This window comes from Sarcophilus harrisii, chromosome 4, assembly GCF_902635505.1.
Source record: "Sarcophilus harrisii chromosome 4, mSarHar1.11, whole genome shotgun sequence".
Classification (NCBI taxonomy): Eukaryota; Metazoa; Chordata; class Mammalia; order Dasyuromorphia; family Dasyuridae; genus Sarcophilus; species Sarcophilus harrisii.
Genome location: NC_045429.1, coordinates 63,817,020 through 63,845,019, shown reverse-complemented (window position 1 = coordinate 63,845,019; position 28,000 = coordinate 63,817,020). Strand labels below are relative to the sequence as shown.

The 28,000-nt window shown below is 31.6% G+C and overlaps 1 protein-coding gene across 4 annotated transcripts in view; it reads left to right on the top strand.

Annotated features, from left to right (window-relative positions):
* Window positions 1–28,000, top strand: part of COP1 (COP1 E3 ubiquitin ligase) — a 218,309-nt gene that overhangs the window by 101,982 nt on the left and 88,327 nt on the right. For all 4 annotated transcript variants that reach the window (XM_031936930.1, XM_031936929.1, XM_031936932.1 and 1 more), the window contains 4 exons: window positions 12,109–12,252; window positions 12,684–12,792; window positions 13,174–13,255; window positions 24,593–24,709. In XM_031936930.1, the coding sequence (XP_031792790.1) occupies window positions 12,109–12,252; window positions 12,684–12,792; window positions 13,174–13,255; window positions 24,593–24,709 (452 nt within the window). The remainder of the gene's footprint in view (window positions 1–12,108; window positions 12,253–12,683; window positions 12,793–13,173; window positions 13,256–24,592; window positions 24,710–28,000) is intronic.

The following is a 28,000-nucleotide window of genomic DNA, read 5'->3' as shown; positions in this document are numbered from 1 at the left end:
GGTCCTGTTGTTGCTTCCTTGCACTATTTAGTGTTGTATTACTCTAAGATTTCAGTAGGTTAGAGACTTGCAAGCTTTCAGTGCTCCCAAAACAAACTGATCTCAGGCAAAATCTGATTGTTGCCATCCTGGTCGGAGCTCTCAAGTGCCTGACCTGTGTAGGTGTATGTGTAGGAGGAGAGTGCCATCAGACTTTGCCCTAGTGACTTTGCCAGCTGGGAGCCTCTATGGCTCCTAGGGGCAAAATTGTGGTCTGAATGTCCTAAGTCAGGTCTTGCTCAGAACTTGAATTTGACTCATGCTTTTGTGGCCTTTCTCAGTACCTATGTAGGGCTCCTCACCCAGAAAATACCTTGTGCAAGTCCCCTTCTGAGTCTGCCTTGGATCTGTGACCTGGAACTAGGTAGTGAGGAAGAAAACTTACAGTTTGCATCTATCACTGCCACAAGTATCCTGTATGGGTCTGGTGTTGACCCATATAGATTTGGGACCTCCACTTGCCTTAATTTCCAGTTTCTCCCTGAGCACCAGAGTGTTCCGCAAGGGGCATATGCTGACACAACCCTGACCCAAATGTCCAGAGTTCCGTATCTGTCTTCACTATCTAGAGCTCAGTTGACCATATGACTTAAATGACCTTTTCTGGATTTCCCCATCATTATTTGATCTGGTGCATTTTCTAGATCTGTTTAGAGGAATTTGTCTAGGGGAAATTTGCACACTGTTTTCATCATTTGGTTATCTTGATTCTGCCCTTTCTGTTATTGCTGAGTTTTTTTGTTTTTGTTTTTGTTTTTTATGGTGTGTGTGTGTGTGTGTGTGTGTGTGTGTGTGTGTGTTAAATACTTTAAATACTTTGTTTTCTTAGGGAAAGAATAACCATATCTGACTGCACAATTAATACAAAGTATACAGAATTGAATGTGAATAATTCATTATTCCCCGGGAAAGTATCGCAAAGCATACTGAGAAGCAGTAGTCTTGGAAAATGTTAGTTATTAAATTTGCCTCGCTCTTTCCTTGATCTAATTATGCAATCATAAGTCCACAAGGTGGCAGCCTTTGTTTAGTTTAAAATAGTTAAAGAATAAAGCTGACTATTTAAAAGTAAATACCTTTTTTAATAAACATTTCTTAATGATATATGGGTTAAATAAAGGTCACTAATAGAATAGGATAAAGGTTAAATATTTCTGTATGTGTGTGTGTGTATCAGTAGTAATAGTCACTATTTTTTTCAATTTTATTTTTGTACTTTCAGGATTTTCCTAGCACTCTTTATCATATGTTAGACATTTAGTAAATGTTGATTGATGGATTGTGTTTTAACATTTTTTCTAATATAGTTATGGGGGAATAGTCTTTGGGGGAAAAATAATATTAAGTAGTTAATATATATATACCTATATTTGGAAATGGCAAATATTTCTTGGATTAATAGAATCTTATAGCAAGAAGGGGGCATTTTAGAGACCATCTTGTCTAAATTTCATAATTGGTAGGGGCCTCAGTGGACATCCTTTCAAACTATTAAGAAAAGATTTTTTTTTTCAGACTAAATTTATAAAACAAGAAAACCAGAGATCCTGGTGAGAGGAATGACTTGCTCACTTCATAACTCTAATTAAAGTATACTCCCCACACCTCCCACCCCCCTATTTAATTTCTGTATGCCCAGTAAATTGTAGTATATCCTTTAAGTATTACTGTTCAGCTTTGCTTAGCAACCTGAATAGGGTTGACAAGTCCCTTAACTTCTTTACATTTGTCTTAGGACTTAAATATTCTTTTGTCATGGAAAAACAAGCAAACAAAGTTTTCTTTTAAGATATGTAGGTGATACATGGATATAATACTGGACCTAGAATTAGGAAGTTATAGTTATTGTTCAGTCATTTCATTCATGGTTAATTCTTCATGGCATTTGGATTTTCTTGGCAAAAATACTAAAGTGCTTTGCCATTTCCTTCCCTAGCTCATTTTACAGATGAGGAACCAGAGACAGACTTTTTAAAAAGAGTTATCTTGCTTGTAAGTGTCTGAAGTGGGATTTGAATTCAAGTGTTCCTGACTTTTGTTTAGTAGAAGTCTTTATTCAGAGACACCCTGTCTCTTGTTATTTGTGCTATTGAGAGGAATCTTGATATTGGATGTGGACTGCTATAGAAAGGATTGTATTGTGGAAAGAACCATATGAGGTTCTTTCTAATCCTTTGATTCTCAGATTTTCACTAAATTTTCCTTTTGATAATTTACGCTCTTTTATCCCTAAACAATTTAGCCTACACGTTGGCAGCTAGGAATACATTCTCTTCCCCCCCCCCCCCCTAATCCTGGAAATGTTTTAATATTTGCATTTTAGTCTTTTTCTGAAAACAAATGGCAGGTAAATTCTATGAGTTCACATTTATAAACTACAGCTTGAATGACATGACAAGATAAATGTTTTAATATTATGATTTTGAATCTGCAATTGATCTTATGACATATCATATGATAATATCCTATTATACATGCTTTTTAAGTTTTTGTTTTTAAATTTTATTTTCTGTCCAATATGATTTGAGGCATTAAAAATACTTTCAGATATAGGAGAAACAACAAAAATATTAACTCTTAATTTGAATTATGTTTATTCACACAACTTAGTTTTTGCATTCTTAGACTTAAATCTTTTCTTTTCATCTTCCTTCTTCCCCTCTCTCTCCTTCCTCCCTCTCTCCCTTCTTTCCCTTCCCTCTTTCCTTTCCTCCCTCCTTCCCTTCCTTCCTCCCTTCCTCGCTTCCCTCCTTTCCTCCCTCCCAGACAGACAGAGACAGAGATAGGAAGACAGACGTTCCCTACTCTCAAAGGCCTTAGCGTTCATAGGAAAAGATAACACAAAGAAAGAAGCTAAAAAGTGGGGTTAGTGGTAGGGAATGAGAGAAGGTACCTGATGATGTGAGATAATGATAAAGCTAGGAGAGAAATGAGTTCTGACCTAGACTCTTTCCTTAGAGATTTTGGAGCTCATGACTTCACCTTCCAGTCAGAAGGACAGAGGATGGTTATAAAATTGGCTTCTCTGTATAATAAGATGTTAAATAATCAATATATATGATTATAGAGTCACGATGGTGGAATTTTAATTTTATCTTTGTAATATTAAAATATCTAGATGTACTAAAATATTACTTCCTTTAAATGCTGTTAATATTTAAAAGTAGTCTCACTGATAATCAGGTGAGTTTCTAATCGTCTAATTTACATTTTTTTTTAAAAAAGAAAAGTTTGGACTGGTTGATTAGATTTTCAAATTTTAGTTAATTGCTTTGACAAGTAATTTTACTGTTTTACCTTATAGCTTTATATATTCTTAAAAGCCCTTACCAGAATATTTCTTGAATTACAAAAAACTCCTCCAAAATTAAACCAGTTTTATCTTTATATCCTTAAATAATATCGCCTAAATATTCTAGCTCTTTTATTTTACCTTCAAGTATATTTGATTCTTTTTAGAATAATTTTTTCCTCAAGCTTCAGGAAAACATTAATTGTCTAGCAATGATTAAATGGCATAGGGTGTCCCCAAAGCCTTTGCCCAGCTTTAAACTAGAGCTGAATACTGAGGAAAGACTTGGAGATGCATGTTCATTCCTTTAATTATCTAGAAATTGTCATATTTCTAATCTCTTTGTTGTACAACACAGGTAAAATTTGTTGGCATTTACAAAAGATTCCTTTGTTTTCATAGGAAGCTTAGGGTTCTTAAATGAGTTCTGTAGTTTGTAGTTCTATAGATGTGAATCCAAATCTTGCTTCCTTTCTCCTGTTCAGCTCTGGGCCCAGCTCATTGTCTCTTTGTATCTTCTTTCTGAAGTGCAAAGAAGTTTTCACAGGATCTTTGAACAGTTTTTTTCTGATGGAATCTTGAAGATTTTGGTGTTTTGCTGAGAAATACCTAATTGGAAATGAATTATTCAGATAGTGTTTTGTTATACTGAACCAAATGCTTTTTTATAATTAGCAAGAAATAAGCAAAGTGAGATTTTATTCTCTGTATTTTTCATTCACTTGCAAAATTCGAGTGATGTAATTCACTGGTGAATGTGGCTTGTTTGAATCCAACCTGCCATGTTTGATGATTTTCTAAATTCATCTATAGATTATTCATAATGTTTTTATAAAAGTGACAGAGTAGGTAGATATTTTGCAAGTAGTTAACATTCTGTTGAGGTTGCTTTATGGCAGCAAGATAATAACTAACATTTATATAGCATTTCCTCAGCACCAAACACTGTACCAGGCTATTTGCAATATTAATTCATTTAATCCTCACCACAACCCTGAGAGATGAGTGCTAATATTATACACATTTTAGACATGAAAAGACTGAGGTAAGTAGTAGTGAAGGGACTTGCCCAGTGTCAGACTGTTAATATCACACCGAGGACAATGGGAAGGCACAAGGTGTAAGCAGACTGTAAGCATTGAGAACTATTGAAAGAGGTAAAAAATTGTCATGAGGGATTGACATGAGGTATAGTGAAGATGGGGTTGGTCATGTAGTGAGAACAAAAGAAGACAAGTGAAAAACTAACACTTGTACTTTTGGAATGTCTAGTGTATCTCAGTTGTCACTTTGTGGGTGGACATGGACAAGAGTTACACAGAAGAGAAAATAATGTATTGGTTGAGAGGGAGAAGAGAGTCTTTGAAAGAGCCTTTCCATATAACAAATAAATTCTTAAAGGAAAAAAAATAAAGAAATGGGGAAACAGTCAACATAACAGATTAATAGTTAGTCTGAAAATTTGTGCAGTATGCCATACTTGTGAACTTCTGATCACTGAAGTGAAGGAGAGTAGGGTGAAGTGCTGTCTTCCTGTGTCTCTTCTTTGGAACCAAGCTTTGTAATTTTGCACATTCATTTTGGATTTTTCTGTACTGTCTCTTATTTTACATTATAGTCATCATGTTTATTTTCTTGGCTCTATATTATTTCATGTAGCTCTTTCGTGTATTTCTGTGTTCTTCATATTTGTGGTTTCTAGTAGCTCAATAATATTCATTACCTTAGTCTACCATGATATAGTTAATAATTTTCTAGTCAATAGACATCTACTTTGTTTCCAGTCCTTTGCTGCCACAAAAAAGTGCTGGTATTGTTATCTTGTTGTTTTGGGACAATTTCTTCTTACAAATGGCATCCCTGGAGTATAAGCCTAGCTGTGGAATCTCTTAAGTCATAGCATGGCTACATTTTAATCACTTTATTCATGTAATTCCAACTTTTTTACAAAAAAGGATCATACTTGATTCACATCTACATCGACAATATACCTCATATACCTGTCTTCTGAGAATTCTATAGTTGTCTATTCTTTTGTCATTTTTGCCAATTTGTAGGGTGTGAAGTGAAACCTCCATGTAGTTTGACTTCTTTTATTAATGGCAAATTGTAACATTCTTTTATATGACTGTTAATGATTTGTAATTCTTTCTTTGAAAAATATTTTTCAAATCCTTTGACCATTGTGAAGTAATGGCTTTTAGCTGGACCTGATTTTTTTTTTAAATGAATAATGAGGAACTGGTATTGCATTGGAAACAACAAGAACCTTAGAGAAATAATTACTGCAGCATATATTTCAGTATAGTATGCTCTAGTTTTGGAGAAAATACGGTCATTAATAAAGCAGATAGGGAATTATTCCAAGAGAAATAAGAAACTTTTTTTTGTTGTTGTTATGCTTAAAGGCTTCTATGTAAAGTAAAAGGGATGTAAATAAGAGGGAGGTTAAAAATCATCCCAAGAACAGCAAAACGACCCTGAATTCATACCTGTTTGGTTTTTGTTTCCCTTTTCATGGAAAAAGACCTTTAAACCAGGAAGAGTAGTATAAAAATAGTTACCAAGTAATATAAAGAAAAGATAAATGGGGAAACAGGTCCAATATGGCTGTCCTTCATGATTTTGAATCTATATACTTAAAAAAGTTAACTTTTTCCTAGAATGTGATAGGAATAAGCAAATGTGACTGATAAAATACCTTTTTAAACTCTGAAAGATTTTCGACAACAGAAGAGGTACAGTGGGACTAGAGAAGAATGAGTGTATTCCAAATTTTCAAAAAAGGATATTGTTTGTAAATGTCGATCAAATTAATTTGACTTCTGTTCCTGGCAAAATTGTAGAACATAGTAAGGGGATTTGTTTTTATGAGTTTTGGAAAAGTTTTTTTTTTTTTTTTTTTTGGAATGAATAAGATTAGATTTATTAAGGATAAATATAAAGTTCTATACTGGGGTTTCAAAAATTAGGACCACAAATAAGATTTGGGGTAGGCATGATTAGAAAACAGATCTTTTGAAAAGATTTGGAGGAACTAGAAAGAGTAAATATTTTTTGTTTTTATTTAGACTTAATTAAAGGATTGTTATGTGGAAGAAGGGTTAAACTTGTTCTAGAAGGAGAAATGAAAGTAAAATTCATTAAGGAAAACAGTTAGAACTAGATGAAGGTGGAAGAAGATGGAGTGGATGTTGAAGTCCCTTCTCAGGGGAAGTCTGTAAGTAAAGGCTTTATGACCACTTGTAGAATGATTGGCCTACATTAATTCATTCATTTAATGAAGATGGTTATAGAAAGGATTTAAGCTGGGCATATTAGTTAGTCTTTGAGATCCCCTTCCAATTCTTAGATTTTATGTTATGCTTTGATTCTCAAAGTAGATTTTATCAGTGCTAATTTTATGTCCTAGTTCCCTATCCTCAACCTTATAAAAATTTTTTTGGTTCTTGTCTTTGACATGAGTAAAATTAACAGTTTTAAACCTCCAACTCCTGACAGCTAGGCTAAAGGAATTTCTAGACTTTTGTGTGTCATGAAATGAAGAATATTTGATTTTATGAATACTCTATATTAAATTATATATATATGTAGAACTTAAAAAATAGAAAAAAAAATGAAAACCTATAAGAGACTAGTAAGATTTAGTAGCACTGAAGAACAATGCATTATATTGTTTGTGACAGTTTTAGATTTAATGCATTAGTTGGTGCTTATTGGAATGAATTCATTTGGGGTTGAAATAGAATCAGTTGTTATAAATTTTCGTCAAGGGATTGGTATTGTGTTGCTTTTAGACTTTGGACTACATGCCTACCATGGAGCATTATGTTCCATTGTTCCTATGTTGGTCTTCATGGGATAATAACAGTGACAGAAGCTTAAGAAACATTTTCTCATAGACCCTGGATTTTTAAGTTGGCTTTTTATTTTTCACAAAATTTTTAATTCATTTTAGCTATCTAGGTTAATGTCAATTATAGAAAACATTTTTTTTTTTCTCTTGCCATTTACCTACTTAGAATTGGCATAAAATGTTTTCTTAAAACATTTTATTTAGAGGGATTATGACAACTTGTTTACTGTTCCTTTCATAAAATAATGAAGATAGTATTAAGTTCCTAGTTCTTACTTTGTGCATATTTCCCCAATGATCTTTTCTTCTTCATTGTTCTGCTATTTCTTTCTTCTAAAAAAAAAATTCAGTTACTGTTTTTAGGAGTTAATTTTAAGAATCCTGGTAAAAACAAATTCTTTTTTATGATAGTAATAGGGTGCTGATACCCAAACCAAGAAAAGCCAAAGCAGAGAGAGAAATTATAGATCAGTTTTCCTAATGTATGTAGATGCAGGAATTTTAAATTAAAAAATTAGCAAAAAGTTTATAGTAATATCACAAGCATCATACACTTGGACCAGGTGGGATTTATACCAGCAATTCAGGGCTGATCCAATAATAGTATAATTAACCATACCAATTACAAAACCAACAGAAATCAATTTATTGATTCTCTCAATAAATGCAAAAAAAAAGAGCTTTTTGACAAAATATGATATCCATTTCTCTTAAAAACAGAGAGCCAAGGAATAAATGGAGTTCATCTTAAAATATGTAGTATATTTTATCATCTCTAGTATGTAGTATATGTGTAGTATGTAGTATATGTAGTATATTTTATCATTATATCATCTATTTACTCAATGCCATACCAAACTATCAAAAATATTTTTGCTGAAATAGAAAAATGACAAAGTTAACTTTTAGATAAGAGACAAATTACATTATAGGAATATATATAGAAATATACAATACAGGAATAGGAATATATATGACCACAGTAATCTAGCATGATAACCCCCAAGATCCAAGCTTTTGAAACAAACTCATTTGGCAAAATTTTTTTGGAAAACTGGAAAATAGTATGGCAGAACCTAGGTATAGACAATAAGATCTGGAGTGAAACAAGGTTGCCCACTATCACCATTACTATTTAATATTGTATTAGACCAACATGATTTACAAAAGATTTATGGATAAGGGAAGAATTTAAGATAAGAAGATATAAAAAACATTACAAAACGTAAAATATAATAAAAATTATCATGTAAAATAGTTTTGGCACAATCAAAATCAGAATAGCCAAAATTATCAGAAAAACAGATAACTAGAGAAAAAATTTGCAACCACTATTTCTGATAAAGGTCTTAATTCTCAAATATATGCAGAGCTGAGTCAAATTTATAAAAATACAAGTCATTCCCCAATTGATAAATGGTCAAAGGACGTTTGCAGTCAGCTAACTGCAAATTAAAAGAACTATGAGGTACCACCTTGCAGCTATTGGAGTGGCTAATATAACAAAAAAGGAAAATGTTGGTCATTGCAGGGGATGTTGGAAAGTGGGCCACTAATACACTGCTGATGGCATTGTGAATTGATCCAACAATTGTGGAGAATAATTTGGAACTATGCCCAAAGTGCTGTGAAATTTTGCAAATATCTTTGATCTAGTAATATTACTGCTAGGTCTGTATCTCAAAGACATGCAGGAAAAAAAAAAAGGTGGGGGAAGGGAGATGGGACCTAAATACAAAAAGTATTTAGACAAGATTTATTTATACTTGTTAAGAATTGGAAATCAAAGGGATAAGAATGGTTAAACAAACTGCCATGTGTAATTGTAATGAAATATTATTGTGTGGTAAAAATGGAATATTATTGTGTGTGACAATTAGATTTCAGAAAAACCTGGAAAGACTTTAATGAACTGATACATAGATATGAATAGAAGCAGGACAATGTTGAATGGAGTAGAAGCAATATTATAGTTCAATGAAGAAACTATGAATGACATCTCTTCTCAGCAATACAATGATCCAAGATAATTGCAAAAGACTAATGATTAAGCTTACCATCTACCTTCAGAGAAAGAACGTCTATTAATTGGTTACAGACTGAAGCATGATCTTTTTTTCACTTTCTTCATTTTTTCTTTTATTTAATCTTCTTGTACAAAATGACTTGTAGGGAATGTTTTGCATATTTGAACATGTAGATCTGAATGTTCACTGTCCCGGGGGAGAGAGAATATGAAGCTTAAAACTTAGAATTAAAAAAAAAAAAAAATTCTGCTTAAAGCAGGTTAAAACAATTATAAGAAGATTCATTTCAATCAACAATGATGTGTAATTTTTCATGGAAGCTCATCTCTGCATTATTTTTCTTATCATGTGGGTTTATAGGATACATATGACATTTTAATGCTTTTATTTTCACATTGTCTTAGAATGAGTATACAAGGAAAACAGAGTTGCATGTGAAAATGCCAATAAGGAAAACAAAAGTTTATCTTGGAAAGGCCAAAATAGGTAGGGAGCAGAAACAAAATTATTCTGGTAGTAAACTGAAAAAACATTCTAAAAATAGAATTAGTTTGAGTTGGTATGTAGGCATATCCCTTTTTTAGGAGGCTGTTAACAAGATAATGACCCAGAGATAATGAAGACTTTATTAGATTGGTCATTCTGTGGTTGGAAGAAAGAGATGCTGAAGAAATTAAATCAATGAGACTTAACAGTAGATTATACATAGAAGTACTGTAAGAGTAAGTGGTACCATTCCCTATAATTAATAAGTTAGAAGGAAGGAATGTTTTTGAGGGTATGATGGTGAATTTTGTTTGAGGTATATTGAATTTATTTGCTTAAGGGAAATGTAGGTGGCTATTTCTAGTATGCAGTTGGTGATGAGAGGAGTATAGAGAGAGATGAAATCTAGACATATTTTAAGGCCATTGGCATAATGATAACTTTGAATCCAGCAAGAGACAGAAAGGGGAGAGAAGAAAGGGAGCTTAGGGGCATGAAATGTGGAAGGTAGTTCTGCAGAAAAGACAACTATCAGTCAAACAAGGAGGCTGAGAAGCATAAAATCTGGATCTAATAATTGAGCCCTTTACCAGCCCAGTAATATTTCTCAGTGGCAGAAGATTGAAAGTATAATTTTTATTCAGATAGGTAAATAGCTACACTCAATTTAGTTATGTTGTATTTGAATCTATAGAGCAGCAAATAGTAAATGAGATATCAGTTCAATTAAGGCAGTTTAAGTAAATTTCTTGTTTCAATTATATAGCCTCATCTTATGGGGGAGAGGGGAAGGTTAAGCCTGCCAGATTAAGCCAGATTAAGCTAGCACCTACTGAAGTTACTACAAAAAGAAAAATAAATTTTTTTTATATAAGCAAGTCCTAGTTGTAGTTGCTATCACTTTAATTCCTCTTATATAATGTAACCCGGTTAATTTTTACTTACTTTCTTTATCTTATTAATTATTGCAAATACTTCCAATCAAATCGGGGCTTGTTAGCAATTTTACTCCTTTTTGAAAACAATTCTTAAAAGAATGCTTTTCATCATGAATCTGTGAATGTATATATCAATTATCAAATATTTTTTAAAAAAATCTTCAATGTGAAGATCGTTTTCCTAGGGTTTAAGACTGGGTTTATGTTTATAAATATAATTGCTACAAAATTGGAAGAAAAAAAGGGAAACTAAACTCATTAACTTGTGTAAATACTAAAACTTGAAAAAGTCATTTGAATCAAAATTAATCAAAATTAATAAGAGAAATTAACTTTGAATGTCATTGTTATTTCTAAATAGAGAAATCCAAAACAATGAATACAGTGCAGTAATTGTTATTTTATTATATGTTTAAATTTTTCTTATGCCATAGATGTTATATTTTTGAAAGAAAATACAAGCTTAGAAAATTACCAGTATCACAAATAATTAATGCAAATTGTATATGAAATTTTTTAAGTACAAAAAGGAATTGCTTAACAATTTTTGAAAGTTACTGACTTATTTGTAGCTTGAAAGAGTCAGTATCTTGTATTTTAGCCTCATCAAAGTTTCATAAAAGAGCTTTTGATCCCAAGTAGTGTATAATATGTCTCTGCTTAATTTTTAGATTTTTATTAGGCCCTTCAAATTGTTGTATTATATGTTCTGTTCCATGCCCACCCCTTACTCCTCAACTGCTTACATCAGGGGTCCTCAAACTAAGGCCCGCGCGCCAGATGCAGTAGCTGAGGACATTTAACCCCTCACCCAGAGCTATTTATTTAAAGGCCCACAAAACAAAGTTTTTGTTTTTACTATAGTCTGACCCTCCAACAGTCTGAGGGACAGTGAACTGACCCCCTATTTTAAAAGTTTGAGGACCCCTGGCTTACATACTTTCACAGTTTGTCATTAGGACTAATTTGTTAGGTATTTAATATTAAGATCTGGGAAATTCCATCCCTTACATCCCAGTATAACCTGAAATATCTTAAGAAATCACTTGTTAATCAACTTTTGACTTCTTTATTCATATGTATCAAATATTTCCCCCCTACTATTCTCACAGTATGAGAATTCAGCCTTGTTATTTGATTATCTTGTCACAAACAGCAACAGCATATAGTCAGTAGAAGTGAAGTTTTAAAAAATTGTTTAGATGACTTATAATAAAAAATACAATCTATTAGAGGGGCAATATATAGTTGCACATGATTTTTTCTCTCTGTAATTTGTTAATAGCTTAATAATAATGTAAAAGGACATAGGAATTAAGCACTGTTTGAAACTATTTCAAGGAGTCATCTTATACTGGCTAACAAAAAACACTTTAGGACTAGAATATAACATCTTGAAGTATTCTTTTGGTTAATGTCATAGGTTTTTGTGTATACTTAGTTACTAACTCATGTACTTTTTCTATTTAGTATTGAATTTGACCGAGATTGTGACTATTTTGCCATTGCTGGAGTAACAAAGAAGATCAAAGTATATGAATATGGGACAGTCATACAAGATGCAGTGGATATTCATTATCCTGAAAATGAGATGACCTGCAATTCCAAAATCAGGTCTGTATGTTGCTTTGTGTTTTGATTACTATAATACTTATAAATAATTTTACTGTTTTGTGATTATCAGTTCTTTTAAGTTTTTTAGGAATTATCATGTGGTAAGTCTTGTAGTTGAATTTTTAGAGCATGTATGGAAAATGTTTCTAATAAGTTAAACAACTAGTAAGTGTGTAAGGCCAAATTTTAACTTAGGAAGGTGAATCTTCCTGACTCCAGACGCTGAACTTTATCCATTCTACCACCTAGCTCCGATAAATAGCTTAGCTTCTTGATATTTAATTGATCCTTTTAATCTTTAGAATTGCACAACTTTAAAGAAGATTTCCTAGGCTGACCAAACCTTTTTGATGATATAATGACTTAAATAGTGGATATTCCTAGATTTACAAATTGTCACTTAAAGTAATATGTTTTAATTCTCTTTTTAGCTGTATCAGCTGGAGTAGTTACCATAAGAATCTATTAGCCAGCAGTGATTATGAAGGCACAGTCATCCTATGGGATGGATTCACAGGACAGAGGTCAAAGGTCTACCAGGTAAAGAAAGGGTTCTAGTTTTTGTTGTTGTTGTTACATGTATACAAATAAATGATGATCAAGGAATCACATTTTTACTTTGATTTTACCATTCATGTAGTTTTATGTTTTTTGTTTAGTATAGTAGTACCATTTGAACTTTAAGTTACTTCAACTAGGAACAGTGCTGAGAAAGATCTACTTAGAATTACAGTGCCATAAAAGTATATTTAATGTCTCTTCCAAAAACAAATTCTTGTCTTTCATCTTTATTTAGCTTAACATTTCCCTCTTCCATATAACAATGCATTAATACCAAAATACACATATTTTTAATTTCTTAAATTTTTCCATTTGAAGATAATGTATTCTGATATTGGCTTCTTTTATTTTTGGAACTAGGAACACGAGAAGAGATGTTGGAGTGTTGATTTTAATTTGATGGACCCAAAACTTTTGGCTTCAGGTTCTGATGATGCAAAAGGTACTCTTATTTTTCCTCTATTACTCCTTGCAGATATGCAAACTTATTCTTAAGACACCCTAACAGGATTTTAGGATTACTGAGTTCCATTTTCAGAAAATGTCAGAAATTCTATTATGGGTCAGCTTTAGCAAAAATAGAAATCAATACTTTGGGGCTTCACAGTATTGCTCTCTTGTGGTTTTGTGTTACTATTATGGAAGAGCTAATTTGATAATTGTGTTCTTGTAAGAGTTCAAAATCATAAATGTGAAAAATGAATGGGATGAATTCACCCATAAAATAGAAGTTAGCAGAATGATTTGGAAACCAGAATCCAGCTATATGTTGCTTACACGAAATATACTTGACACAGAGTGATACAGGGTTAAAATAAGAGCATAATAAATATTGAAGGAGCAATATTTAAATTAAAATTAGGAATAGAATCTATTTTGTTTCAGCTGAAGTGAAATGACCAAATTATCAGTCATATTTCAGACAAAGCAAAAACAAAAATAAATCTGATTTAAAGAGATAAGCAGAGAAATTACATTTTGCTAAAACATACTATAGACACAAGTATTGACAATAATGAACATATATATATATCAAATGATTAAAAATAAATTCAAATTCTTGAAGAAAAAGTTAAATGACTTATATGATAGAGTAAACAGCAAATCTCAATTTACTCTCCTCAAATTCATACTACTTCAAAAAAGTAGTTAAGGGAATGGACTTAAGAATTTAAGAAAAGCTAGATATTATAAATTTTTAGAGAATATTGAATTGGGAATAATAAACATGGTATACCAATATCTCAGATGTGCATGGCATAATGACAAAAATTAACTTTGTATTAGGTAGGGATTATAAATGTTACAAAGAACAGTAGAAATGTTAAATGCATCTTTTTCCGACCATGATGCAATAAATAATAAAGGTCATTGGAAGCACAGATTTAAAATTAATTGGAAATTAAATAGCTAAATCCTGTAAAATAAGTGGTTTAAAGAAAAAGTTATAGAAATAATTTCATTAAAGATAATAACACCAAGGATATAACATACCAAAATGTATGGAATTCAGCCAAAGCAGTACTTAGGGGGAAATTTGTATGTCTAAATGGTTACTTACAGGGACGAGAGAAAGAGCAAATCAATGAATTGGGCATACAATTAAAAAAATTCTTCCTTTCCTTCCCTCCCTTTCCCTTTGTCTCTTTTTCCTCCTTCCCCCTCTCTCTCTCTCTTTATGTTTTTATATTGTATATAAATATATGTGTGATCTTACCTTCTTCCCTCCCCTTCCTCCCTCTCTTCTTCCTTCTCTTAATTCTTCTGTGTGTGTGTGAAATTCTTGTTCATGTTTATATATTTAAAGGATAACTGAAAAGCCATACTTAGATCTAAATATGAATTCCCTTGTATAGTTTATATGACAAATTGTCATCTTTATCGAATGATACTCCTCGAGCTCAGAGTAAATAGTGATAATAATAATCCATTAATAATCATGTCTTCGAATAATATATTCCCACAAAGGCCAACCTATCTATCTGTACAGTAAATAGTAGACTGTAGACATTAATAATTTAGGGTAATGACAGGGTACCAATATAGTCATGTATTTCTGTGCCTTGACACTGCCATTATAGTAGTGCAGACCTTGCAGAAATTTTAAATCTTAATAAACTGGATTCTTATGGTAACAGTGATTAGGTTGGCATATTGATCAATGTGATGCAGTTTTTCCAGTGAATAAAAGAAATAGATGCGTGTAGCATTTATGTGGGAGGCTGATCTAACTTGAAAACGTTGTAGTTATTAATTAGCTTAATATGTAGGACAGTGAGCAAATGGTGCTTCTCCTTGTTAAAGCAAATTGGTAACAAAGTGTTTTACCTGTTTCCTCTGAAAACTGAACTCAGCTTTGTGGGCTTGATTAGCAATCTCAATTCTCACCTACTATAAATGCTTCATTAAAGATAGTATGCACGGAGTAAAGTAGGCAGTTCACAATTACCTGTAGATTGGGCTAAAAATTTGAATGGTTTTCATATGTAATTATACTATATCATAACACAATTGGAAATGAAACAGTAATAGAAAACAGTTTAATTCTGCTTTTTGCCAGTAGTAATGTTAGTTCCAAGTTAGACAGAAACATATTTGAGACCAGTCAGAAATAATAAGTCAAATCTCAAATTAAATGAAATAAAAGCAGAAATTGAGAATTTGTCCTAGGTCATTGAAAATCTTCAATTTAGCCAGTTATAGAAATGCAATCTAATAACAGAACCAAAGACAAGAACAATACTATTATCTGAAGTGACTTTGAAGATGAGATAGGTATAAATGGACTGGAATTTCCAAACCTTATTTTTGGTGGGAAAGCATTAAATCCAGTTATCAAATCAACAATCGAAGAAGATCATGCTACTATAACTTGACAGAAATGAAATTACTTTTCCCAAAATATTTTAAGTGTGAAAATATTTACAGACTTAAAACTCAGCAGTATTGGCGGCAGCTGTTGTATACTAAGAAGCGAAGAAAGAGAGCTAGATGTGTCAACGAATGTTATTCTTAAAGACAGGGATCAATAACTACCATCACACAATTAAGAAAATTTTTAAGACTAGAAGAAAGACATATATCTTTCAAGATACAGATAAGTAATAGCATACAGTTACCCTTTTCATATTGTAGTTATGTTTATGGCACCCATGTGATTTTAAAAATCTGTCTAAAATTTTTTGGTCCTCGCTTTGTACTAAAGAAGAAATTTAAATTTTCCTTTCCTTTATAAGGTGTTTACATTGCCTAATTGTAAAATTTTGGCAAGTATGTAGTCATAGGCTCTGTGTCAGCTGCTGGCCTTTACATGACATCTTTGGCTTCCGCAAAAGTCCTCCAAAAATTCTTTTTTAAGAGCATCAGCCTTGAAGTTAGGAAAACCTGAGTTCAAATCTGGCCTCAAACATTTAACACTTCTTGGCTGTGTGACCCTGGGCAAGTCACTTAACTCCAATTGCCTCAGCAAATAATAATAATAATAACAACAACAACAACAACAACAATAATAATTCATTAAGTCAATCTATGATATATCAAAACTGCCATGGGAAAGTCATTTTGTGGGATTGTTTGTAGTTGAAAACTTGAAAATAACCTTTCCCAGTTAAAGGCAACAAAAATGAAACAAAGAAAACATATCTGGAAAACAAATGCATGTTAGAAATTATACTTTCCTTTTTATTGTATTTGAAAACAGAAGTCAAAACATTAATGTGATACCAAGAGGTATGGCATTCCAAATCACTGAAAAGTTGTGCTTCTGAGGCATGAGGAAGCAAAGACATTGGAGGAGAGAGAACTTTCCTTTGAGAAAATAGGATGTGAAAAATCTCTGATATGTCTAATTACTAGAAATCTAACATAGTGAAAGTGAATGTTGGATCAAATAGGAAAGAGACTTTCAATAGTGTTAACATAATGAAGAACATCATGAATGAGATGACCAAAATTCAGCTTAATAGTTGTGGGCCCAGCTAAGGTCTATAATTATAAGGGTAAACATTTTAGTTTAAAATGAATGAATTATTAATGAAGCATTTTTTTTTTATATTTCTGAACATTGATCATATTTTTCTTAGCAGAAGACATAATATATCTCTTATCAAAAGATGAGGACACCAGTAGGAAATATTGAACAATTACATATAAATATATTTTACACAGAGCAATCATAGCTTACATCACCAAGGGAAAGGAAAAAAAAAGGAGGGAGGGAAGGAAAAAAGGAAGAAATTAAAAGAAAACTCTTTAAACCCTTATGAGAAAATAGCATATTGACTATGAAACAAAATGTATGTTTCAAAGAGTTACAAGGATAAAAAAAGCAACTTGATATCAATTATTTTATTGAACAGGTGGACTTAAACTATGCTATGACATAATGTTTTTTTTTGTTATGTGATGTCATAATGCAACCTTTTAAGTTCCTTAATTGTGGTTTATTGGTATAGTAGAAATATATAAAATAAAATATCTATTTATTTTGAAACTCATTATACAACTCTTAAATATGCCCGTTCATGATTTCTAAGTTATAGAGGGAAGTCATATAAAAGCATCCTATTAATCATTTAACTACATTGATGGCATGATTATATAGAGTCAATTAACATGTGGCCCTGGAGTGAAATTTAGCCTCATTCACTTAATTAAACTCTTTCTTCCTCAGTTTTTTCACAAATGGGGATAATAATAGTACCTATATATTATGATTGAAGTAAGAATCAAATGAGGTAATATTTATAAAATGCTTAGCACAAAGGCACTTAATAAATATTCCCTCCATCGTCCCTCCCTGTATAGTTATACTACATACACAAATATAAAAAAATTCTTTTCCATTAAAGTGTCCTTTGGCTTAGATAATTATAAAATTATTACTGTCTGTCAAAGCATGATAGAGATAAAAGGCTTTAGCTTAGTTCTTAAAGATAAATTGAAACTGTGTGAAGAGGATTGCAAAAATCTTGATTTCCTCCAATGGTCAAGATACATTGAGCTTAAAGCTATCAAGAAACAGAAACAGATTTTATTTGTCAAGATACTCAGGGGAATCCTGAAGTCAAAATTTCAATGAAATGACCATGTTTAAAGCAAGTAACACTTATTCTATTCTGTGCTGTGCTGTGCTGTGCTATACAATAGGATACAATATGATACTATACTATACTATGTTTAAAGCAAGTAACACATTAATATTCATTTTGAATTGGAAAATTTTCCAAACAAGACTGCTACAAATAAACTAATACTTCTTCATAATCTAGGAAAAAAATCAAGAGTTCTCAGAATATAGTCATATTTTACAGAAATTTTTTAGGAACAAACAGACTTCACTTTATCAAACATTGGCTGACAATACCCCATTGGCGTTGTCAAATATAATCATGAGCAGTTTTTCTTTTGGTAAGGCATGTACAGCAGTCACAATACAGGAGCAGTCAACAAATTTGTAGGTGGCATTCATGCCTTTAATTAATAATATGTAAACAAAGAAAGATCAAATGAATGGCCCTATCCTGTAGAGGTAGCCAGAGAGAGCAAGGACTGGGTCACAGGTAAGAAAGAGCCGAGTTCACATGGCTCAGATACTAATTGCATTACCCTCAACAGGTAACCTAGCATCTATTTGTCTCAGTTATTATTTCATGTAAAATAGGAAGTGCATTTAACTCCAAACCCTAGCCTTAAACTTTTTATCCTGTTGCAATTTAAAATGAAATGATATTTGAAAAGTACTTTATAAATCTTAAAATAGCATATAAATGTTAGCTATTATTAATTCATGTGGGTATTTTAATAGAGAATGATGGGTCTGCAGTGATAATTCTATAGTGATAATTAAGGACCAAGATATTATCCCCAGAAATTATAGGTTTATTGTTAAGGGACCTAGATTTAACAATTTAGATTTTGCAGAGAAACAGAAACTGCAGAATTTTGAAACTTGAAAGAAATTAGCATCTACTGAATACCTACAATAACAATTATAAATAGGCATTTGATATCATCAATAACAGTTGAGATATATCTGAACTGAAAATATTGATCTGAAAGTATCCTTGAAAATTCATTAAGTAAAAATATCTTTGAACTGGGCCATTTATCACTGACCAAAAATAGTACAAATATGCAGCTAGGCATAATATTGATCCATAAATACTTAAGAGCATTTTAAGTAGATTTTGCTATACCAAATCCTTATAATCTTTGAGTTCCTTGGAATGAAAAGTTTTCAAAATACAGTTAATAAATGCAAATACATTTCCATCATTTTGTCTGCTCTATGTCTTTAGGGAACTTACAGAGGATAAATATATCTTATTACTTTTATTTGATTATTTTTAAAAAATCATTTAACTTATTTACCTGTATAAGTTTGCAAAACATTATCACTACTAACATAGCAATATATATTAATACCGTTTCTATCTCAAGCCAAGAATGATGAAAAGAATGTTGAATAGTAATTATAACAATCATTTAATTTATCTCATACTTTATTATATGTAAATTATCTCATTTGATTCATAAATGTTTCATTAGTAAAGGACCACACTGATCATGTAGTTAAATTGAAATCTAGGTAAATTTAATGACTTTTGTAAAGTCATATTAAAGGGACCCTGAAACTCTCTCAAACTCCTTGAAGGAGAGATTCTCCTTGAATTCTGTGTCTGTGGGATCCTGCCTGAAGGAAACAAGGTTTAAACAGCTTCATTCTGTTATCTTGGTGGGACTAGTTGAAGCATTCATTTCCAAGATTTTTTTACCCCTATTGTTGGCTCAGCCACTCCCAATAAGTGGTCCTCATCTAGGCCTGGGGGCAGTGACAGCATTGAGGAAATCTTATTCAATTGAAACTTCTATCTCAGATTTCCTTATAAAAACTGCAACTTGGAACTCACTCCTAGCAGAGATCCTAACATGCCATGCTATGCTAAGCCTTGCTATCCAAGGAAACTTCTGCCCACTGGAATAATATTCTCTTCCAGCGCTATCCTCTCTTTATCTCCCTCACTTATTTCCCTAACTTTATGCCTCTCTGTTGGAATTTCTCTGAACTTTACTTCCCAATGCCTATAATAAACCTCTTTTTATCAGTTTAGTTTTTTTGGGTTCGTAAATTCCTTTACGAAGAATCTCTGTGCCATCAGAAGGGGGTTCCCCAAAACTCCCTACCCATGTGCTGAAACCCAAGGGGGTGTAGAGGAGTCTAATCTCTCCATTTGGTTCCCTGAACCCCTAACCTGCCACTACTCATCATTTAACTCCCTAATCACCAGGAACCCTAAATTCATTTTGGCTCCCTGAATCTAATCTCATCATTTGGTTCCCTGACAACCCTAGAGACCTCATCATATTTTGGTTCCCCAAAACCTAAACCTCATCAATATGTGTATTAAATAGCATTTTTGTAGATAGGCAGACTATGGCCCAGAAAGATGCAAATGACTTTTATCTAGATTATATGAATAGTAAAGGGCAAATATACTGATAAATTCAAATCTTTTGCCTCTCAACCTTTTTTATCTTCTTTTTCAAAGTATGTTTCTCTTCCAACCAATTGTTCATTTTATTTTGATCAGTATCCAGTAAAGTTTACAGTTTATCACTTAATTTGGAGAGTCATTTTTAACCTTTAAAGCCTTTTTTAATTTATAGAAGTCAATAGTATCATATTCTTTACTTATTAGATGGTTTAATTATGACTTGATACTTTTACTTTCTCCTACAAGTTCTTAAATAAATTTGAATGGACATTTGTTCATATGTATAAAATAAACCTTGCAATATTGCATGCTAAGAAATAGTATTCCCTTACAGCCAGTACACTTTGATTTCATATTACCGGATCCTCTAGAGCAGAGCAGAATCTTCACCTGAATGTAATTGTAAGTTAAAAGTTCTCTGTTAAGGAGCTGTGAGAGTTTAAAATTATTTCTGCAACCACCAAGGAAAAACTTTCCCATATGCACAAATAACTTAACAGTCAAAGCTATTAATGATTGCTCAGAAATGACAAATTAAATTTTCATGAAATATTTAAATTCTACAGTCTGCTGTCCCCTAAAATGTTTTTTAAACTCATTTTAAATGAATGTCATTTAACATTACTTAAATATGCTTGACATTCATGCAGTAATTGGTAATTTTCCTTATAAAATGCTGCCTTTGTGAAAATTTCATATTACAGGGATATTTTAAATTGCTTTTAATAGATTCTATTTTACTTTTTACTTCTTATTAAGTTCATGACTATACAATTAAGTGTTGTAAGTCTATATAAACAACCAACATTTTCATCATCTCTAGCTTGTATTACATGTTAAGAAGCTGACAGCCTGTCCCTGATTAAAAAGAACAGAATTTTATATTCTAAACAATTTGGCTAATGATTCTGATATACCCAAATCTGATAAGTGTTAATTCTTTTGCTACTGACTACTAGCCCCTGGAGTTTCAGGCATATCATCCAATTTTTTCTTAAGAAAGGAATGTTTAGTGGGTAGTATCAAGCAAGTGGGTAGGGGCAAATTTGTAGTTTAAAATAAATACATTAAAATTATTATGTAGCTAAAATTGAATTTTGAAGGACCAGCTTATTACCAGTAGTAGTTCCATTGGACAGTTTAAAGAACTAAGAGGAAAAAAAAAATGCAAGATATAAAAAGAGGCTTCTAAGAGTGAAAGGGGACCAAAAAATTAAGACAGGTTTATCATTTGTTAGGAATAGGTCTCCCCTGTAATCTCAAATGTAAATTTAAAAGTCATTCTTTTGCAAAGATACATGATAAGTCAGTTACATGTTTTAAACAGAAGTGACTAGGGACTTAAGAAAAAAGAATGGGTGACACTTCAGAGTACATGTAGGGTGTTAGAGATATTTCAGTATGAAGGAGTAAATAAATAGGCACCAGGCATGTTAAATAGAAATAGATTCAGGAGAGCAATTGATGTAAAAAGAATATTATATAAAAGTTAGCTACATGACCCAGACAGGGAACTGTGGGAATTGAATGTGGATCACAACATAATATTTTTACTTTTGTTATTATTGTTTTTGTTTGCCTGAATTTTGTTTTCTTTCTAATTTTTTTCCCTTTTTGATCTGATTTTTCTTGTGCAGCATGATAATTGTGGAAATATAGACGACTTGCACGTATTTTAACATATGCACATTACTTGCTTTCTATGGGAAATGGTAGGGGAAAGGAAGGGAGAAAAAAATTTGAAACACAAGGTTTGACTAAGGTGAAGTTCAAAACTATCTACATATGTTTTGAAAATAAAAAGCTTAAGAAAAAAGTTTGCTGCATGGAGCAACTATGATAAGACCATCTACCAGAGATTACAAAGTTTTGCTATCATGTGAATTAACAAGGGGAAAGACAAGCTCCTTAGTAGAATTTACAATTAAGTAGGAGGAAGAAGCCATTAAAAGAAAGATCCTTACAATAGGCTTTGTATTGAAAAAGAGTTAGCAAGGAAAGGTGTGCAGTATATGTGAATAGCTTTTTCTGGGGCTCTAGCAATTACAACATTGAGTCATAAATAAATAAGGTTTGCATTTCAAGGTACACTAGTTTTAAAATCTCTGAGGAGCAGAGGCAGAATCTATTAGAGAGATAAAAGTGGAATGTAGGTGCCAGGTGGAATCTACATAGCCAGTTGACTTGGTCTAAACCTGTCTAAAGATGTGCTAATCAAGACAGTCTCAGAGTGTTTGGAGACTTTGGAGGCTGATAAGGTCATTGAGAAATTGACAGTTTCTGGGTAATAATAATCATTTTATTAATTAGGTGGGCTGGTAGTAAATTGATGTTTGTTTCTCTCAATAACCAAAGATGCCAAGGGAAACCCTGAAGGTCCTTAAATCCTTTCTGAAAAGGAATTCCTTTGACAAGTAAAAATCAACTTTGGTAAACATTTAATGAGGGGAATGGGCTAAAAGTCTTCAGTTCCTACTGAGAATGATGCTTGATCATGAAACAGCAGCTTCCAGCAATCTTGGAGGGAAGCCATTTCCATCTGGACTTCTGTGCTTGGTTTTTTCCTTCACAGGCTTGGTAAGCTTAAATTAACGGAGGATTAAGGAGAGGAGTTCCTTCCTTAGAGTAACAACTCTATCAGACTGGATTTTGCTTATCCTCTAAACAGAAATTAGGTCTCCTAGTTGGGTTGGGTTGGTTTCCATTTAAAATTGACTAGCATGTCCCTTTAAAGCAGGAACAATCTCTACAATCATGTCTTTTAGAGACTGATTGATCCTGAACAGGAGTTTGCATTTATAGGAAAGAGAAGGAAAAAGGATGGATCACAAATAAAATAATTATTAATACAGTATAAATAATATATATAGTATATAGTATTCATTTCTCTTGGTACCTGAGAATTGTTTTTCTGTTTAAAAAATTGATGTATTAGTCACTGATACCTAACTTTAAGATGTCATACATTAGTAGAACTTAAAGGGGGATTTTTTTTTTTACTAATATATATTTATAATTCTTTTCTTTTTATTAGAATAACCATGGCATTTAAAATCCTAAGACTTTTATGAGTCATCTAGAATTCCAAACACTTCTATTATGTTAAAGATTAAGTTTGCTGAAATCAAAAAACTTAAATAGTTTTACAAAGCACTAGAGAGTAGAAAAGCCAAAATTCAAACCCAAATTCTCACTCCATATCTAGGGATTTTTGTGTCATCATTTTTAGGAAATTTATCTAGAAAAATTAATAATTAATATGTTACAAAACATTTATGCTTTTAAAATTTCACTGTAGAAGTTCCTTGTTGTGTTTTATTTACTTATAATAAATATAACTATCTTATTTTTTTTTTATTTGCTTGCATTTTTAAGTTGTTCTCTTATAGAAAAAGGAGTAAATTATACAATGTAATTCCCAAAATAATTCATCAGGAAATATTACTTGAAATTTTCCCTTGCTAATATTATCTTACTCTACACCACCTTTCTTACTTAATTTAATATTATAAAGTTTTAGCAGAGAAAATAACTATGTAGTGTGGAAGTGACTAATATAATCAGGCAAGATAAACTTTTCAGAATGTCTTTCTAGATGACTTAAGAATATAAACTGTACCAAAAAAGGAGTTTTTTGGATATAAGCACTGACAAAATTGAATTCAATACTTTATTCTTCTCACACATCGAGTTTCTTCCCTACTTTCACCACTCTGACTCTGTTCATATCAGTTCAGCCTGGATTGACTAGGTAGCTGGTGCTGTAATGTTTATGACTATTTTAGGCCTTAAAGTCTCAGGATTCACCCGTGCAAAGAATAAATTAATTGTTTTTTATCTTGGAAAAATAAATTTCAGCATCCTATATTTAAGCATATTGAAATGATTTATACAGCTTTCTTTAGTAAAGTCTAAAATATAATGGATTCTAAATTGAGTGATATAAGAAATGTTCCTGGCATTAGTTCATTCTCATCTATAGTGAGATAACAGATGGTGCCTTTTAATATCCACTGATTCTTCATCTCATTTGATTCTGTTAATAAAAATAGTGTGTTTTTGTTCAAACATGCTATTCTTTGTTTGCATTTGTTCAAATTAAACATATTTGGTTGTATAATTATAAATTGTTTTTAGTTTCCACAAGGATCTGTTGGGGTAGCAGTAAATCAATTTTCCAGGTTGGAAAAACATTTCTAATTTTATTAATATACCTTTTTCCCCCTCCTCTTTTTTTTTTTTTTTTTTTTTTTTTTTTTTTTTTGTATTCTCTTTGCCCTTAGTAAAACTGTGGTCTACCAACCTGGACAATTCAGTGGCGAGTATTGAAGCCAAGGCAAATGTGTGCTGTGTCAAATTCAGCCCTTCGTCTAGATACCATTTGGCTTTTGGCTGTGCGGGTAAGTTGTTATGGATATATATATATATTTTTTATGCGCTTTGAGTAGGTTGAATGGTATAAGGAGTAGAGAGTAGTAGGAGAAATCCAAAAATGTGACTTATTAATTTTAAGTCCCATTTAAAATTTTGATAGATGTTATACTAAAGATATTTTTTACCTTTTTTACATAGTGAAAAAGTATGAATCAAGATGTCTAGATTAAGTATTAAATAATATTAAATTAAGTATTTAGATATTAAGTATTAAATGATATTAAGTAATAAATACTTAATTGTAACATATATATATAATGTATATGTTAAAAAGCATTATGTTTATAATACTTTAAATGAGTGTCTTTAATTGCTCTTTTATTTAAAGGAGAATGGGATATATCTTTATAGCTCATTATTTTACTAGAGCCATGATCTCATGAATATGTTCTCTTATCACCAACCTATCTACACATTTTTATCCTATTATTCTTGTGTGTCTTCTCCTATTAATTCTCTGTAGGACATATGCAGAAGTTTGGAGCTGTCCAGTAGTATACTCCCTTCAACATTTTATGTGTACCAGTATAACATTGACGATGGATAATTCTTATTCTTGGCTTTTGATACATGAATGTTTACCTCTTTTACTGAACATAAATTTCTTATATATACTTTATGCTACTTCTCATGGACATGCTATTATTTGTAATACTCAGAAGCCAACTTGGGACTATCACGTACTTTTTTGTTTGCCTTCTATAATACTTGTAACTTTCACTTCCAAATTGTATAATTGTGTTAGTAATTCAGTCAATAAACATTTATTAACATTTACTATGTGCCAAATATTGTGGTAAGTTCTGGGGATGCAAAAAGAGGTGAAAGGCAGTTCTCCACTCTCAAGAAGTTCACAATCTTAATAGGAGAAACGATGGGTAATATACTATCAGTAAAAGAGGTAAATATTCATTTGGTTTTCCTTGTATGGATTGGTAAGGCAAGCCTATCAGATTTGTGATTTTCACTTTTGAGGTCCTTAGTGGTATATGCAGTAAGCAAAATGTCATTTGCAGAAAGACTTAGAGTGATGTTTTTCCTTTCCACTTGTACTTGGTTGAACATTCTCAGTAATGGTGTCGGCCATTTTTGGCTAGCATATACCCCTCTATTTTATTCTTTGTTATTAGTAATCAGGAGATCATTTTATAACATTATTTCTGTGATTGCACATATCAAACATTCAGTCCCTCCCCTACCTACCCTTCCCTTTTTTTTTTTTTTTAATCATGGATTTCAGGGAAGTAATTCTTAAATTATTTCTCCTGGATCTGTTTTCTAAGTCAGATCTTTTCCCACTGAGGTATTAGACATTTTCTTCTATTTTTTGCATTATTTTGATTTTTTTGACTCATTCTTGATTTCTCAGAGTCATTAGCTTCCATTTACCCAATTCTAACTTTTAAGGAATTATTTTCTTCAGCTAGCTTTTTTACTTCCTTTTCCATTTGGCCAATTTTATTTTTTTTAAGTCATTGTTTTCTTTAATAATTTGGTGTTGCCTTTTCCAACTGTTGATTTTTTTTTTTTTTTTGGATAATTCTCCTATATAAATCTCATTTCCCCCCCATTTTTCTTCTATTTTTTCTAAGTGATTTTTAAAATCCTTTTTGAGTTCTTCCAAGAGAACATTTTGGGTTTGAGATCAATCCATTTTAAAATTTCACATGTAGGCCTTTTGACATTGTTGTCTTCTGACATTTTATTTTGATCTTTCTGGTTGCCATAGTAACTTTCTGTAGTCAGGGATTTGTGGGGGGGAGGGAGGGATTTTTTAAAAAGTTGAGCTCTGCTCCTGGGATAGAGAGGGAACTGTCCCAAGTTTTAAGAAAACTTTCTTTTTACTCCTTACTATTTATTCTCAGGAATTCTGTGTTCAGTTTGGTTCTCTTTTTTCCTTTCTGTTTGGTTTCCTTATTTCTTCAACTATTTATAAAGAATCCAATTAAATGAAAGTATCAGATTCAGTAAGAAAAAAAAGGCCCACAATCTGTTACTTACAAGAACAAAGACAAAGAATGCAAAACTAAAACATTTAATTTAAAAAGTATAGATAAAAAAGAGAAAAATGAAGGCTTTTTTCCCCCATATTATCACATCAAGTGATTCCAAAAAAAGGAGTAATTTGTAATTAATTTGTAATTATCATACAAAGCAAAAACTAACATTCAGAACATAAGTAGAGATAAACAAAGAAAACACATTATGCTCATTTATCATAATTAAAAAACCCTAGTATCTGATGCCTTAGTAAAATTCACAAATGAAAAATTAATTGGATTATAAGATATAAATTAACAGTGGCTGGAGATTTCAATGTCCCTCTCAATTTTAAATAATTCCAACAAACATAAATAAGGAAATATAGAGCTGAACAAATTTCATGAGAAATAGAGCCAATAGACCTGACAAAAAAATTATGAGTTTCTGAGCACCTTGTGGAACTTTTATAAAAATTGTTATGTATTCTCTATAGAGATAATACAAATTGAATGAGAAAAGGCAAAAATAACAAGCATTTCCCTTATAGATTATTACACAATAAAAACAATCAGTTCAATGACTATAAATAAAAAAATAAAAGTCTAAATTGATACTTAGCAAAGAAATTCTAAATATTGTGTGGGTCAAAAAAATAGAAACAGTGAATAATGTGAAAGTTATAATGAAACGATGTATTAAATTTTCTGCAATGCGGCTAAAGAAGTCCTCAAAGGAAAAAAAAATTATTCTAATAAGCACGTAATGACAGAATTGGAAAAGAGATTATTACTCTTTTTAAAATGTATTTTTTTAATGTGAAAGCCTTTTTTTTTTTGGCCAAAGACTATGTAAAGTCGGAAGGAATAGAGAAAGGGTTTAACTATCTTTTTTGCTCTGAGGGGAAAACCATCAAACTAGCTGCTGTCTTAGATGTTAATAAAATGTTCTATTTGCATGCTAACTGAATTGAAACATAATATAAATTATAATCATTTTTGGATACATGCAGATAATCTAATACTTTTTTAAAAGGTATAACATTCTCCCCCTCCCAAAGTTAGTGATATAAGTTATGAATGAACTTAGAATCATTGCTATGCCTCATTGTAATGCCTCAGCAATAACATTTACTGCCTTTGGCATTTCTTTTGTTTCGTTTTCTTTTTTTTTTTTTTTAACAGCTTTTCATTTACAAGTTATATGCATGGGTAATTTTACAGCATTGACAATTGCCAAACCTTTTGTCTCAATTTTTCCCCTCCTTCCCCCTACCC